The sequence below is a fragment of the Leptodactylus fuscus genome, chromosome 1, assembly GCF_031893055.1.
Source record: "Leptodactylus fuscus isolate aLepFus1 chromosome 1, aLepFus1.hap2, whole genome shotgun sequence".
NCBI lineage: Eukaryota > Metazoa > Chordata > Amphibia > Anura > Leptodactylidae > Leptodactylus > Leptodactylus fuscus.
In genome coordinates this window covers 270086218-270103900 of record NC_134265.1, presented here as the reverse complement: position 1 = coordinate 270103900, position 17683 = coordinate 270086218, and the positions used below count along the sequence as shown (strand labels likewise).

Sequence of the window (17683 nt, the reverse complement as noted above, 5' to 3'; positions counted from 1 at the left end):
AGCTGGAGTGTAACGCTCCGCCAAAATGGAGAGCAGGAGGCTCCCCTTGATGGCTCAAGTAGATAACTGCGGTGGACTTGTCAGTCTGCACTCTGACCGGATGCCCTTGGAGTCATCCAATGGCACAGGGCTAAGAAGATGGCCCTGTATATTCTACTCCAGCAATAACATACAGACGTGACCACTGCAGGTAGTCACGGGTTGCAGTAGTGATCTCTTATAGCCAGTGTCAGCATGTCATTGCAGGAAATAAAAATACCAGCAACTTTTTTTTTTCCTAAACACAATTACACCATTTAAAAAAAAAAAAAAAAATTTTTTTAGTTTTTGTGTTTAGCTTTTTCCCCCCCTTATCAGTATGTCTTTGACGTGTGGAAGGAAAGCCACGCAAAGACGGGGAGAACATACAAGCTCCTTGCAATGTTGTCCTTGGTTGGATTCAAACCCAGGACTCCAGTGCTGCAAGGCTGCAGTGCTAACCACTGAGCCACCATGCCGCCTAGGGACCAGCAACTTAGCACTGTTTTTTCCATTTGCAGTGCTGGCTCTTGGACTTACAACATGGAATTTTGAGTTGACCACATGACATAGCAGTCAGTATACAAGTTGGGAAGCTGTTGTATGTCACTACTAATCATTGACCTATATCCATCAGAAATACTCATATTTTCCAGAATAATTATGGAAGCTGTAAAAGGAGACAATCCTCTCCATCCACAACTTCTTATAGTGCTAGATCCAGCCATCTATATCTAAATATATTTTAGTTTATGCTCAGATCAGTAATTTGTGGGAATGAAAATACATGTCTGTAAAGATGTGGAACCAAATGAAGGCCAAGCAATGTAGAAATTGCTATGTACAACTGCTGGAACGCAAGGCTGAGGATACATTATGTGTATTTGCCAAAAAGCAATCTCTTTATTAAAAAAGGAAAAAAAAAAAATACTGCTGTGTTCACACAGTCCCTGCATGACTCTAGAAAATTCTATTAAATTTCTATGTTCCCTGTATTTCTTATAATGTTTTAATTTTATTTGATCAAATGAGTTATACAAAATAAGACATACATTCATTTTGATTGGTCAGAGACTTGGCAAGAGAAAAAAGCCTGCTTTAAGTAGTGGCTATATAAATATTCCAGGCACCGTGCCCCTACAATGCAACATGCTTACCTACTCTGTTTCACTAACGGAAACTTAAAGGGGTCATCCAGCTTCCAAAAATTATCTGCACATACATCCACAGTAGTTTAAGGGCTTGTTCACACGGGACAAGAGGGGGCGGATTTTGGCACTGAATCCACAACAGAATCCACCCCCTCACGATGGAGGGGGGGGGGGACCCAGCGCTCAAACAACACTGGGGCATCCCAAATGCTGCCAGAGAACTCTCCAGTGCAGCCTCCATCTTCTTCTGGAACGAGGTCTTCACCGCGTCTACTTCCGGCAGTGGCTTCTAACTTCTAGGCCTCGGGCAGAGCCGAATGCGCATGCCCGTGGCCACAAGCAAAAATGGCCGTTTACACAGTATTGAAAGCGACAAAAACGGATGTTCAAGCTAACAGTGGCGCGGTCAAGACAACGAAAGGTAGGAGAAGAATAGCCTTTCTTAAGGCTATTCCGACGTGTTAATGAGAAAAAATTGTGATTGAATGGTAGGATCCCTTTAATGACCTGCAACTAAATCAGATAAGTGGTGTCGAAATTTAAACAGGATATATATTAGAAAGTATTTTGTATTAAGCATCCTGTTTGGCCCATACTTTTTAAAACTAGATAAAGGAGTATTCCAATAATAGGCAATAGCTGCCACTAGGGTTTTAATCTTTGTAAATTGACAGAATGTAGGTACGATGTACCTCTCCCTCTACACAGTGGCCAGGAGGAATTGAATACAATACAAATTTCTTATGTTGCTACCACTTAATTTAGTCTCTATGGGACCTATGATGTACTCTATGGAACCCCGCTGTCATTATCTCTGGGGCTTCCATCATTTGTACCTCCATTGATCTAGCAGATATCACCTGTCTAGTAGTTAGGTGATAACTTATTATCAACATACCCCTTTAAATAAAAGCAGCCAGCCAAACGGTAAATAAAAGTTTGCCACACAGGAGGACAGTGAAAATCTTAATTATGGATACTATGCATGATGTTGGGGAACCAGGAGTAGCATGAAACAGTCCTGTGAGATTCATGCAGCTGTTAAGCAGAGGTGGCCACCGTGGCTATAAATGGTATTAATAATGATGTTACAGTCAAAGGGAGTCTAATCATTAGATTTAGGCAAATTTCTCTAATGACATGTTTGAATCTCCTTTAGAAAGACTATTCTAGCCCTACTTTATCTTTTCGTCAACACCATTTTTGAACTGAAGATTTTGTTCTTATTTTCAAATTCTGTGCATGGAGCAAAGGGGGTTTTCCCCTGTACTCTGAGCACAGCACCATCATCCCCAGTATTCCACCTCCTGCTTCTGTTACACGCCTTTTCATGTGAAGGCATCCACCACCTCTTATTCTTCACTTTGGGCCTAGAGTACAGAGAATGCGCGGAAATTGCATGTGCTGTACTGAGGACGCAACGAAGAATAATAAGAGGAAACCTTTACATGACGAGGCACGTAGCAGTAGGAGAAGGCAGAATACTGGGGATGACGGTACTGTGCTCCTTGCACAGAATTTGCATATAACAAATAAAGACTATTTCAAAACAGCGTTTAAGAAAAGATAAATAAAGGTAGGGATAGGATAGCCTTTCTGAAGCCTATTCGAACATGGTGTTAGGGAAATTTACCTAAATCTAATGATTGATTCCTTTTAAAGGCCTTACAACCCCTAAAATGTATCATTTTTACCTATGTACACCTTTCTCTACTATTTTTCATGTACAGCTCATAGAGATAGTAACAATATATAGATCAGAACTAAAATAGAAGGCTCTGCCCTTGCCCAATACAAAAGCTCAACTGAAAATGGCTGGGGACCTAAAACAATTAGATGGTTGACTATTAGAATACGTGACTATTAGCCTGATGAGTATATTATATACCTACATGAAATCAGCGACTCACACAGACTCTATAAATAGAAGTGAAAACATATTTATTTTCAATGATGTAACTTTCAAGTAGAAACTGCAATTGTTGGAATGTCTAGTCAGTAATATGCAATACAAACAGTAACTGTAAAAAACCCTTAAAAAAATATTATAAATATTATGTTTAAAAGAAGCAAAAATATCAACATACAGGTCAACTATAAAAAGAATTTTGTAAAACCACAAGGGACACCCGTAAAAATTTGTCACAAGTGCAAGCGTAAGGCAAACTGCATGGACTATATCAAGTGCTGTTGAAGACAATGTAGTGGACGAAGTGAAGTCTTGCTTGGTGAGAACATTAAAGTGGCATCCCAAAGGACAGCTTGAAGGCCAGCTCCACAGCAACCTCCGTCACAGAGTCATGAAAGCAGACATAGAACTCCTGAGGCTGAGGCTGCAGAAAAAGTCTCCTGGAAGAAAGAAGTAGCAGTCATTGTGGATGATTTAATGGGCAGCTTTAACGTACCATGTGATCGACATAAGTGATTTGCCATGTATGCCGGCTCATTGTTCTGTACTGCATCACTAACACAGCACTTTATTAAAAATACATACTTTCACCTCTGCCCAGTGTACATAGCAACCAACGGCTTCAGCTCAGCATGTGTGAATTTACATCTAAACATTTAGGTTTGAAGGAAATTCCAATTAACACAGACTTTTTACATAGGCAACCCAAACAGAAAAAAAAAAGAGTCACAATTTCTTACCCTATTACCCAATAAGACATTTTGGGAGGCGATTTCTTCTGATCGGTCCAGTTCTCAGGAGAACATTCAAATAACACACCATGTTCCTTAACTGGACCGAGCCCTGTGAAGTCCCTGCACACGTCTGCCTTGGAATTATTAGGTCTCTGCAGGATTAACAGAAAACAACATTAATCTACAAAATGGCTGCCGCAAGCAACTGATGGATAAGAAATCAGAAGTGGAAATTAATTAAAACTAGCATCATATTATGTTATTGCTTTTATTTTTCCAAAGGACCTTTACAAGCTGAATAATGGAATCTCACTAGATGGTAAAGGGATCCTATCATTAAAACACATTTTTTTCTGGTTGACACGTAGAAATAGCTTTAAGAAAGGCTATTCTTCTCCTACCTTTAGATGTCTTCTCTGCGCTGCCGTTCGGTATAAATCCCGGTTTTCGTCAGTATGCAAATGAGTTCTCTCACAGCACTGGGGGCGTCCCCAATGCTGCGAGAGAATTCTCCAGCGCCATATCCATCTTTTTAAGGAACGTCCTCTTCACGCGTCTTCTTCCGGCGCAGGCAGTCAAACTTCTATGCCTCGGGCAGGGTCGACTGTGCATGGCCACGGCCGCAAGAATAATGTCCGCTTAGACAGTAATTTATACCGAACGGCGGTGCGGAGAAGACATCTGAAGGTAGGAGAAGAATAGCCTTTCTTAAGGCTATTCCTACGTGTCAACCGGAAAAAAAATTGTGTTTTAATGATAGGATCCCTTTAAGGAAGCCTTGTCACTTTTCCTTGCACGCCTATCTGTGTATTCTACATAATATAAAACTCTGGGATTTTTTTTTATTTTTATAATTCTATGTTGTGCTGTTTGCTCTCTTAATCTTTATTGAAATTTAAATTCACAACTGGGTGTTACTACTTGGGGGTGTGCCCCTTTACAGTCTGTCATTCCATTAACGTTAAGGGCACATTCACATGTAGGAATCGGCCACGGATTTGGAGGCTAATTCCATATGAGTCTGCTTCCTATAGTTTTCAATAGGAGGCAGAAATTGAAGGACAAGGGGAAAAACCAATAGTGTCCTGCTCGATCTTGCTGTAGATTCCACGGCTCAGAAATCTCTGACACTTTGTCCCATTCATCCAGGCCTAATCAGTAGAGGTAAACTGCAATGGAATGACGATGCAGGGGCATTAGTATTCCACTGCGGCAATCCTGTGGCCAAATATGGTGGCGGAAAACGAAAAGGAATTTCTCTTCATTTCCCACATGACCGTAGCCTAAGGCACCACGTTGTGGAAATGCAGTTTTTTTTGTTGCAGCGTTTGTTGCTTTTTTTTGGGCCAAAGTCAGGAGTGCATTGAGCAAAAGTTAGAAATATAAGAACTTCCTATATATTTCCCTTTCCATTTGTAGCCATTCTTGGCTTTGGCTGAAAAAACCACAACAAAATCTGCAATATAAAAAGGTACATTGCCGCAACATGGAGCCTTCGCCTAACAGTGTCAGACTCTGAAGGGGTACACCCCTTTTTACAAGCACCTAGTTGTAAATTAATTGATATATTTCTAGGAAGAACAACAGAAGAATGGCACAACATATTGATAAAACAAAAGATGCTCCAGAATTGTAATTTTTCGTATTCATTAACCCCTTAAGGACACAGCCCAAAAGTATGTTAAGGACCAGGCCTGTTTTTTCAAAATTGACGTGTCACTTTAAATGGCAATAACTTTGAGACGCTTTAACTTACACAAGTGATTTTGAGAATGTTTTCTCGTAACACATTATACTTCATGTTAGTGGTAAACACTAATCAATATTTTTGTATTTACTTATTAAAAAAATAGGAAATTTGATGGAAATTTGGAAAAAATTGCAATTTTCAAAATGTGAAATTCTCTGCTTTTCAGGCAGATAGTCATACCGCCCAAATATAGTAATAAATATTATCTCCCATATCTCTGCTTTATATCGGCATCATCTTTTGATTGTATTTTAATTTATTTTGAACGTTACAAGGCATACAAGTGTAACAGCGATTTTCCAGATTTACAAGAAATGTAACTATGTTTGTTTTGTTTGTTTTTTAAACTTTTTTACATTTTTGCTGTAAGCACACTAGAACCTGCGATCAGAGAGGATCGCTGGTTCTATACTAACTATAGACTTGCAATACACGTGTATTGCAGTCTATAGAGAAAGCTAGCTATGCAGATGCATAGACTAGCTTCCACTCGTCCTGGCATCCAAGGGGTTAATCCTCCCCCCATCGGAGCTCGCTCCGATGGAGGGAGGGATTAAGGAGCAGCGTGTAGCTGTAAATTACAGCTCACACAGACTCCTGATGCTGCCGGCAGCATGATTTATAGCCCGGCCAAAACCCCTAGGGTGCCATGATCACTATGGATCATGGCACCTTAAGGGTTAAACAGCAGGGGTCGGTGCAATCACCGTCCCTGCTGCTACAGGGGAAGCCTGGCTGTCAGATACAGCCGGCCTCCCGTGGAGATCGCACGAGCTCTGCTTCTGAGCCCGTGCAATCTCAATCACGTACAGGTACGTGGGAATGCAGGAACTAACCACATTCCCTGACGTACAGGTACGTGATTTAGCGTTAAGGGGTTAAAGTTGCAAGGACAGGTCCCCTTTCCACTAACCTCTCCAACAGTGAATTTACTAAATAAATTAACATTAAAACAAAAATAAACAGAATTTTAATTAACAAGGCATTTATTAGTGGACACAAGTGCTACGTGGAACATATGGAACTCCACCTTTACTTTAAAAAAATGATACCTCTTCCATGACTGTCTGCTGAAACACAGAGCGTATGGACAGACAGCAGCGGTGGAAGTTCTTGATAAGTGTGGGGTGAATGGCGCCACTCAGGTCCTCCACTTCTCTGTGTGTTGGAGAAATGAAGACTCCCTGCACAGTTTCCAAGTATATGTAATGGAAAAGTGTATTCTCTGACCCGGATGTTAACCTTGCAAAATAAAAAGAGTAAAAAAAAAAAAGTGAAACTATACCGTGCATCATTTCGTTTTAACTGCAGATCCCGTTCATCGCCTGACTAGATGTCATGCAGTACAGCACAGTATTGAAGGGTTTATGTCGTGGGAGAAAAGTTTTCACAGAGCATTCACTTCACTGGATAAAATAGCAATTATTAGATTAGTTTCCCTGCCTCTCCTGCTCACACTGACTCTCTCATCCCACTCTATTCTATGTAAAGTGACAGGAGCTGAGTGGAGTCAGTGATGTAACAGAGAGCCTGAGTGCACGCTGAACACAGGGATTTCCTGCACCCCGCTGTGATCTGCAAATCTATCAATCCTGCTGCTGGATGACCATCATTTATATGAATGTTTATCCAGCGCAGTGAATGCACTGTGAAAGCTATTCTCTCGCCACATAACCCCTTTAACATTGTGCAGTGAACCTGTCACCACATTTTCTCCTTTGAAATAAACGTATAGGAGTTTTGTGAATGAAGTGCGGCTGGCAGGCAGTTTTACTATACGCATTTAGTTTCCACAGCACAAGTCTTTGCATTTTATTACCTAGCAACATAAGGGATTCCTTTGGTTAATACTTGTAATTTTGACATGGACTTATAAAAGACTGACGAGGTCTAGGTCTGGAGCCTAGCGTAACATGCCCAACTCAAGGGAATGCTAGTGGTTATCTATGGTCAGTTGAAATAGTGTTATAGCTGATCGCCAAAAACGTGTAGGTTTCTAATGTAAATGAGGAGGAGTCCACTTACTTCACAGTGTTATACAGATCTTCTGCCTCTCTGTCTGAAAGGCTCCTTCTCAAGCTTCCTAAATTAAAAGGATTTGGAAGAGTGTATTTTTTCTTGCTGATCTGAAAATACAATACAACCATAAATGTATGAGAAAAAGTAGTAAGCCATACTATGCTAACACTCTGATGCATTAACTTTGATGAACCACATTTTAAAGGGATTACATGGGGAACAAAAAGTTTTGGCAGTGTATGAGCAAATTTAGTAATATACATCCTGGTCCCCTGTTACTTTGACTCTGAGTCACATGACTGATCCCACTCTACTGTACAAGCAGTAAAAACAAAAAACCAAAAAAAAAAACGGTCAGTCACATGATGCAGAGGCAGGGTGTAATTGGGACGTAGGGAACACTGTTCGGATCAGCCGATCCGAACAGCACGCTCCCATAGAAATGAATGGAAGCACGCAGACTTTGCCGGTGGCCGGCCGCTTAACCCCCCGCGTGCCGGCCGCTTCCATTCATTTCTATGGGAGCATGCTGTGAGCGTGCTGTTCGGAACAGCTGTTCCAAACAGTGTTCGCTCATCTCTAGACGTAAATAATAAGACAAGACTTTTGGATCCCTGCATTGCATCACAAGGTATCAACATATACTGCTTAAAAATGTGATTTCCCCACATAACTTTTTTAAAAACACTAAAATGTAAAATATCTTTGGGATTAGAACAGAAGATGAAGAAAGAAGGGAAGATTGAGTAGTAAAATATGCAGATGGGACCGGTGTAAAGGTCATCCACTGTATATATAGTTCACAGCTACTCTGAAATCAATGTGTAGTAAGGTGTTACAATGAGTACATACCTTAAGAACACCACCACTACCCCCACTTCCTTCTGAGCCTCCTGAGCCTTGCGATTCTCGCCTTCCAACTTTTCGGGTCAGGTCTGGAGTGGAGTGAAAGCCAATACCAGTGTTGTCCCCAAAGCCTTCACTTCCATTATCAGATCCTCCACTGCTGCGAGTAGGACTTGGTCTACGAGTTTTTAGTGAAGTTTGGGGTTCAGGAATCAGAGTCTTCCTACTCAATGTCTGATTGGCTTTCTTGGGTGTCTGAAGTTTATTCATCATAACAGAATTGACAACGCTGTGGAACTTGTCCCGGGCAGAAGGAAGGAACCAGTCAGCACAGGATAAGCAGGGGCTCGGGGAAGCATTCAGTCTTTCTTCTATGCTTGTGTCCAGCATTTCCAGTTGGAGAAGACATGCTTTCAGCTGATCTACATATATATAGTCAGGCCCTGGGTTTCCAACTGCTTTAGATGTGCAGCCGTCCGCTTCTAGCAGTGTGCACAGCATAAAGTGTTTCTGCCAGAAAGAATCATGTGACATTAATACCTATACATACATGAAGAAGAATCTATTGTATATGTTATTTCTTGTAGGGGAACAAATAGTTTATGTGGTCGAAAGAGCCAGTCATCTAGCTAGTTAGAGGAGCATTAAAAATGGCCACACACTGATTCAGCCGACTAATACCCCCAGACACAAACATGCTCTATTTGGCCATGACAATAACAACCTTTGGTGGCAGCTTATCTCCGAGGACAAAATAATCGGGTATACTCAACCAGGAACTCCATACACAACAAGAACAGAATGATTAGAATATAAACGCAAGCAAACCATCTGTGATACAAAGAATATCACTTAACACAAAATGGGCAAAACGAGTGCCAAAACGGTAAGTAGGCTGGAGATACATTTAATTTGGAGAGATGCTTACCAGGCCTACAATAAGAAGGAAGTAGCGTGCCTCAGGCTGACTGAATTCATCCCTGCCAAGTGATCCATACTTTTGTAGATGATAACAAGGATATACTTCCCTCCATACCACAAGCTGCCCAATCCGCTCCGACGCTAATGACAACAAGTAGTAGTGCCGACAATAAAGGGCAACATCAATCAGATCTTCCTTAGGCAAGTGTTCAGCCAACAGATAACCCTAAAAAAAGGAGGGGAATAAGCAACTATATATATATATATCTCACAATAGTACAACTGTATGTGATATCATATCTTCTTCATATGTACTACTTGATCTGCGTACATAGCCCACCTCTCTAGCTCTCCATATGTAAAACTGCTTTCTTTTTCATTTGAACCGGACCTATGGCAGCTCACAATAATCCCTAATGAATCCATGATAATCTACAAGGTAATGACTATAATGTAAGACCTTACCTTGTAAAACAGGCATGTCCCTAGAATCATGTACAAGCGTCTCATCTCATAGTAATCTTCAGACTGCAATGGTAAAAAATGTTGAATAAAATGCATTAACCTCCATATTATATATTTCAATGAAAACATGCATTGTCTTATCTGAAATTGCACAAACACTCCAGACATGTGAAACTGCTGATTACATGTGATAGTAAATATGGTCATTGCATAGGTAAATACATCCTCAGAGCAACAAACAACAGATTCCACCAATTTATTATTTAAACAAAAATTAAGACAAAATGGAAAAGCCAAGCGTAAAAAACTTCACCTCGAGAACCAACAAGTAATGTTTTGTTGTATGAGCTTATCAGTCTCGCATATAATTCTGAATCAATTCGGGCCCACTCTTCTTTATAAGGTTGCTTAAGATCATTCACATCCGGCGTATTGGTTTATACAAAGTCCTTCCCGCAGCAGCCATTTTTTGATTTTCAATCTTCGACTTCCCGGATTCCAAAAACTAGAACAGTTTTATTTTTCCATACACAGAGCGCTTAAATTTTACGGGACAAATTGTACTTCATAATTTAATATTGTGTATCATGAACTGGGAAGTTGGAAAATCAGAACGTGGTGGAATTGAAGAAAAACTTTTTGGGGGGACATTCTTACGAGCTTCATTTTTACAGCGCCCACTGTGTAGCCAAAATGACCTGTCACCTGTATTCTATGGGGATACCAAATTTATATAGGTTATTTGTTTGCTTTTTTTACATTTAGTCCCCTCATAAAAAAAAAATAAAAAATTCTTGAAAGGACTCAAAATATTCTGACATCCGTAACTTTTTTTTTTTTTTTTTTTTAATATTTCCATGTATAGGGCTGGGGGATTTGAATTTTTAGTATAATGCACTGCAATGTATTAAATGCCTAACACAGCCTGTAATAGAAGTCAGGTCAGGTAAACTAGTCAGGCTATGGTCATCACATGTGCTTTCATGGTTCAGTTTAACTGAATGTGGTGTGAACACAGCCTAAGTAGTTGTGGATTCCATGCCAATACAGTTGTGGTTCATCACATCAGTATATAGCATTCATTCCATTGTACATTCTTCAATGTAAAGCACTTACCAGTTCTGCAAAATCAAGTGCCTCCAGATCACTCAGTATCGTATCAATTTCAGTCTGAAATATTAAAAATAAGCAAATAATTTGGACTTCCATAAGGTGACACAATACATATAGTTTCTTCGTGGATTCTGTCTTGGAGAATGTAACCAATATGGTTGTCTGATGTTAAAAGCAGAAAGTGGGCTCCAATGCATCCCAATGTGTTTCTGTGGTCCCGTTCCTCTCCCCTTCCATCCACTCCCCTTTTGGGTCCTATACGCTTCACTAGGGCCATTTGGATTACCTGCTCTAAAATCTTTCCCCTGGCCTCCCAGTGTTCTTCCATTATTTCCTTTTTGTACAACCCTCTCTTACCAGAGGGACTTACGTCAGCTTTGGTGTGACCATGGAGTAGGCTAGATCTTTTCTGTGTCGCTGACTTAATAGACCCGCTGACGTTGGAGCTCAGACCCTTTGAGTATTTTGTGTCAGAACTACATCTACCCGTCACTGAATGGTTGCATTACCAGCAGATTGTCCATTTTGTTTTTACTCAGTTCGGCTCTCTGAAGGTGTCCCCACCAACTGTCTTTGAAAAACTATGTCGTGCGGGCACCTCTACTGCAGGCCTTATCTCTGGTATTTATGGTATCCTCTCCTCCTCTGGACGGCAGTGCCCCATATCGCATAAATATATGGAGAAGTGGTCTGGGGCCTTGAACAGGCAAGATCTCCCCGAACCAATGGCAAATTATCTGGTCCCGTGCAGCTAAATCCTCCACCTGTGTTACGTTCCGGGAGACTCAGTACAAGCTACTTATACACTGGTACCATACCTCAGCCTTGCTCCACTCCCTTAATCCTAACATTTCTTCCCAGTGTTTACGTTGCCGGGCAGGAGTGGGTACTCTGTATCACATTTTTTGGGACTGTCCAGGGATCTGTCCATTCTGGCTGGAGGTCAAGTCCCTTACAGACGCTCTATTTATTCAAGGTGTCCCTTTAGATCCCCTCATCTATCTCCTCAATCTCCCCCCTGCTCATCTGGGTAAGCACACCTCTAAATTGTTTCTTAATCTCTGTACCGCAGCCAAAACTCTCATCACTCTCCGATAGAAGATTGGCTCTCCTCCCTCTGGCTCTGATCTTGTAGCCCGAGTTAAGGATGTCCGCAGCATAGAGAACTTGACAGCCACACTTAACCATACTGTTGAGGCGTTCCAGGCTATATGGTCATCTTGGAACGCATACTGTATTTTGAATGGTCTCTGACTCCTTCCCCTTCCCTTCCTCCCCCACCCCCTCATTTCTACTCTCAGGTTTTTGTGATGTGTGTACATTCCCAGTCTATTTGACGGTATATGCATTGCTTCACGTTTATGTTTTTTATGTTTTCAACTCTTGTGTTGTATTGTATTTTATAAAAATCCTTTCAATAAAAATTACAGTTTAAAAAAAAAAAAAAGCAGAAAGTGAAACACAAACTGATATATAGAGGATAAAGGCACCTCCCAATTGCACAAAAGTGGCATGCTCTTCACCATAGGATGTGTACTCTTGCCTGAGAAGTGCAGGGCCTCTCCTTTCCACTAGTCTTACATTAACAATACGGAGTGCCTCTAATAGTAACCAATATTTACAGCCAGTAATAAGTCAAAATATATTTTTCATTTTGCAAGATGTTTCTCGGTCCATGACATTTAGGTTTAGTTGCCTAAGCATAGAAAGGTTGATTTCAGACATAATGGCATCAATACCCGTCCTGACCACTACACACAGGAAACATGTAAAGGCTACATGGTGTATCATGTACCTGTCATATAAAACCATTCTCTTGGCTGAGCTCTCTCTATGCTTTGGTGTAGAAGTGGTTTATGTTTTCAGGAGAATCGTGACCACTCCACAATAGTACACATTAACACTTCACCTTAGAAACAAAAATGAGCAAATTCTACTACATATTTCTTGGGTCAGGTTAAGAATAAGAAGATTAGTTGCTCTGTTGTTTCCTAGAAACGTTATACTCTGACCTGAAAGTGATGTTAAGGCCTCTATAGTCAGAGATTTAGGACACAGCAATCTCTGGTTTCTTAGAAAGTTATTACTTTCCATTTCAGTCACTGGGACTAAACCCCCACACAATAACTTTTACTTAAACGGCCATTACAGTGACTATGGCAATCATAAAAACAGCTTACCAGCTCTTTATAGTCATCAGAGGTATGGTTACATACCTCAGACTACATGGAGCGAGACAATCACAGCTCTTTATACATGGCTATGACCTTCTATACGGTGTATGGCTTATAAGAGTGTGCTCTCTATACAATTTCTTCTGTATACCATTGTCTTTTCGCCAAGACACTCAGGGAAATTAACCTTCGTTTGGTTGTGTGAAAGCTCTGGGACTTTCCCTCTGATATGAGATTTCACCAGCAAACCAAAATTGCTGTTGTGTCAAGTACAGATGCAGCAGAATGTGTTTTTCCACTATTTGGATTGGTATTTTGCTTGTGTGTATCTGTTAAATAATGTGATCATTTAATAGTTCAGATTGCTAAGGAATATCAATTTTGTGTATGCTTTATAATTAACTTTTTTTTATGCACATTTTATTTATGACACCTAGCATACCACTAGGGGTACAAATGGTAGTATAATAGATTGCAGTACATATGTACTACGGTGTATTATGCCTGTGAAGTAAACATTGTTAGGCACCTGATTCCGTCTTGCCTCTGGCAAGGAACCATTGTAATGCTCCTCTAAGAGCATTAGTGTTATACATTGCAAAAAATTGATAATTTTGAGAATATTTATCTAAAATGGCAGTTCAATGGCTCTTCTTTCACAAAGAATTGTAAGGTTTAACACAGATCAACACGTTTAGTGCCAAACTATGTCTGCCTTGCTGGCAGAGAGAAGATTGGGTCTTGGCTCCTGTAAGGTGAGGTATTGTGAGCTTGGATATTGGACACAATGCACATTTATCCCTCAATACAAAGTATGCAACCCTAGTTACACAACCAGCTAGAATTAAAGCGGATTAAACGTTGCTTACAAAGAGCCAACAGTACGGAATTCTTCCAGTAGCCATCCGGCACGACCACCCTTGGCTTTAATTAAGATCTTAAGGTCCCAAGAGGCTAAAAGCAAACTGGGTCCGACTTCAGCTGAATTGTACATGATACAGAAGAAGCAGATCTGTTTCCAGTGCAAGTGTTGTAGGAAACACATCACATTGCCAGATGGCAGGAAAATGAGCCAAGCACATATGAGCAGTGGAATCTGGCCCAGGAGCGCACGTCACCTGACTGCACATGTTAAGCAGCCTCCATGGGACTACTAGACGAGCCAGCATGTATTGTATCTGCCAGCACTGAGCAGAGCACAGAAATGGCTTCTCTATCAGGCTTTGTACACCACGAGTGAGTGCTTTGGCGTTTCTCTGTTTTACATGGGACAGATTTACTAATTAAAATGGGCCAGAAATCCGCCTCAGACTGAACCATGTTTATAAAGGGTTTTAGATATATTCCATGGCATCCTGGACAAGGGGGTAAGAAGAAAGCTGGAAACAAAATGTTACTTACTGAAAAGGTATACACCTTTATACAGCATGTGTAAAAGGTGATCTAAACAGAATCCAACCAATATGGTTATATTTTGTCAATGTGTTCTCAGTGCTGTTTGGGTACATGATTTTGTGAATGAAGGCCATGGATTGTGGTGAGCTTATATGAGTTTATTGACGGTGTACCCTCACCTTTTTACGTGAATAGAACAAAGCTGATTGTACAAGCCACTGCTATGTAGATGGCATATAACGTATATAAATAATGAAAAGGAGCCCCTTCAAACATATGATCAGCAGGGATGCTGGATGTCGGACCCCCAAACCCACACAACTAAAGTTAGGGGTTATATGAAATGGAGCGGTGGTCATGCATTTGAGTCATTTCTTCACTGTAACCAAACTTCAAGGAGAAAGTGTACCTTTATATCCTCAGGCAAGGACAGCCATCGCACCCCTGGAAGGTTATCAGTTAAGTGGGAGCTACAGGCATCATAGAACTCAGCCCCTTGTCCTGTGCTTGCACGTAAAATGGATAGCCTCACTGTTCGCTGAAAAAACAGACTAAAGAAATGATCAAGACGAGGCACATTTTCCGCTTGACAGAAGGCCCTGCAACACAAAAGTGGAACCCATATCAAAGACAAGAACACAATACAGTTCTGGAAAGAGAAACTTCACTATGAAAAATCTATTTGGACGTACACTATATACCATGCACAAAAACACTGTGGGGGGGAACCCAAAGAATCGCCTTGGTAATTACCCACAATCTCAACACACTTAGCATGACAATATGCTGCTACTTTTCACATCACACGCCCATAAAGGACTTGGTTGCGCTCACCTATCCAAGGACTTGTACATGAACTTCAGTGTCCTAACTACATCAGCCGTCAGGTTCTTCAATTGCAGAAGGGAAATTCTGACAAAACAAACAAATTCAGAAGTAAAAATTCATTTTCAAAACACTTACACACACGTTTTTAAAGCTTCCTTCTTAACATTAATGTAATACAAAAATGTCTACCAACTTTTATGATCAGAATCAGAATTTACCTAACTGGTCATCTCTGCACAAACCCACACAATCCAATAAAAGTAGCACAATGAAGGTCTTGCTGTAGTCTCCTAATGGCACCTACTGCTTATCGGCTGTTTATAGGGACTGCTAGGAAACTCATAGCACCTGTAAAGGCTGGGAAGACATAGAGGACATGCACATCCATTTCTTGTCTCAGTGTTGTGACACCGCCATAGTGTAGGATTCAACACAACGACTGCCATTCATGTGCCATCCAGGTGTGTAGCTCTCTTTTTTTTTACTATAAATATCCCTATATTTCGTTACTGCCTTTGGCACTTAAGACTTCATTCCTCTTACTACCTATAACCTAGCATCATGTCTAAGGGTATGCACTTACTTATTAGCATTGGTTTATTTCTGTGGTAATATTTTTTGCCTACATTTATTTGTTTTTGGAGATTAAAATGCTAGTATTCATAGGTGTGAGCTTTTCTGTACGTAGATCCTTTCAGTACATACATTGATGCAATTTGCTCATTTTCAGTAGAAGTTACATAACAGACATTACATACAGGGACATATTGTAAAAACGTTTCACAATTTTGGTGGATCTTTGTCTTGATCACATGACATTTCATGCATGGTCAGGGCAATTAGGAATGTTAACAGTTTTGTGTAGTTTATCAGTAGGGATAGATCATCTTGTGCCCAATAGTTTTTGTCGCTTTCATTTCATCATGTTGTAATGTATTGTCGTATTTACTAGGGTACATGAGATTTTCCACTGTCCCACTGCAAAAATAAGGTGCATTTGCCAGAAGTTTTGTCTGAATACAGCCCTAGGTATATGAGGCATATAGAGGTCATATGCTTCCACTACCAATTACAATCATGTTTTATAGAAGACGGACTCTCACCTCTCCGCTGGAAGAGAAATAAGGAATAAATGTTCAGACTCTTTCCAATACGAAACATGGACCAACTTCTTGTTCAAAACAAGCGATGTGCTGTAAAAATAAATATATATGTAAAACAAAAATCATTAATGAAAATAAAGGATGTCCAGGATTCCTCCATCCACGTCATGATTAAAAGACTTTATAACTGAGTCGTTCATGATGTTAAGGATGCTGCCCTCTATAGGGTGGTGTACAGAGTGCACTCTGTTCTCCTAATTCCATCCAGGAGAATAGATTTGCATATTTTTTACCCATAATCCCTAGCGGAGCAGGAATGACTTGTAAGTCTCCGTACTGCCTATGTAGGCACACGCTCTCCCTAATGTGGACGAGTGTCCCCATACCCAGGATTCCTCCGTACAACTACTGGTTGACATAATCTAAAAATGGGGATTCTGGTAAAAAAGAAAAAAAAAAAAAAAAACAACTATGTACCCCTGTTAAAGGGATTTTTTCCCATGAAAATAAACATATTAAAATTTGTAGAGTATTAAAAATGTAACATTTTTTGCATTGATCAGTTGCCATTGAATACGACCAGGAACTTTTTATGGTCAGAAACCAAGCTATAATTCCCATATTGTGGGCGACAAACAGAAATTTATGGTCTTTTCAAAGGTTAGGCCATAGATAAAAAAAAATATGGACACAGAGTACAAAATACTAAATGACACGTATTAGTTAATTCTCTGATCAATTTGGCACTTTTAATATTAACATTTGTCCACCTGTTTAAACAATATGGCCCCTGGAAAATTATACGTCAATTAGCTCTTTTTCCACAAGTGGGCAGTAACCCTTTATTTTCTGAGAAAAAAAGGTTCCTGACCACTTGGTGAATCAGAGCTAACTTACATATAATCTTCAGGAGTCCATATCTTTTGAACGAGTGAACAAATTTTAGGATTTAGGATTAGGGGCACAGCAAGAATCAAATGTATGGCATTTAGTATTTTGTACTTGGTAACAGATCTTCTTTAAGCTGTGTGAATATGCCCAGTTGCTTTAATGTTTTAAAGATTTGACAGATAAAGGTTGATGCCTGGAGCTGAGAGATGGTCACCATTACCTAACAATACAGCCTCCTGTCACATTCTGCAGCATATCACTTAGTGTTAGAAATAATCCTCGGATACTTTTCAGCTTCTGTGACGCTTCCGACACCGGATACTGGTAGAGAATTTCCTGCTGTTATATAGAGATCATTTAGCACAC

At 40.3% G+C, this 17683-nt stretch overlaps 1 protein-coding gene across 3 annotated transcripts in view; it reads right to left on the bottom strand.

Annotated features, from left to right (window-relative positions):
- Positions 1-3263: 3263 nt before the first annotated feature.
- INTU (inturned planar cell polarity protein) overlaps positions 3264-17683 on the bottom strand; it is a 61140-nt gene continuing 46720 nt past the window's right edge. For 2 of the 3 annotated variants that reach the window (XM_075287358.1, XM_075287342.1), the window contains exons 5-16: positions 17538-17656; positions 16427-16516; positions 15330-15407; positions 14905-15094; positions 10930-10983; positions 9814-9876; positions 9356-9574; positions 8434-8937; positions 7588-7688; positions 6615-6804; positions 3819-3964; positions 3264-3518 (exon numbers count right to left, since the gene is read on the bottom strand). In XM_075287358.1, coding sequence (XP_075143459.1) covers positions 3407-3518; positions 3819-3964; positions 6615-6804; positions 7588-7688; positions 8434-8937; positions 9356-9574; positions 9814-9876; positions 10930-10983; positions 14905-15094; positions 15330-15407; positions 16427-16516; positions 17538-17656 — 1866 coding nt within the window. In that variant the 3' untranslated portion in view covers positions 3264-3406. The remainder of the gene's footprint in view (positions 3519-3818; positions 3965-6614; positions 6805-7587; positions 7689-8433; positions 8938-9355; positions 9575-9813; positions 9877-10929; positions 10984-14904; positions 15095-15329; positions 15408-16426; positions 16517-17537; positions 17657-17683) is intronic. The other variant, XM_075287350.1, reaches the window with a different exon arrangement.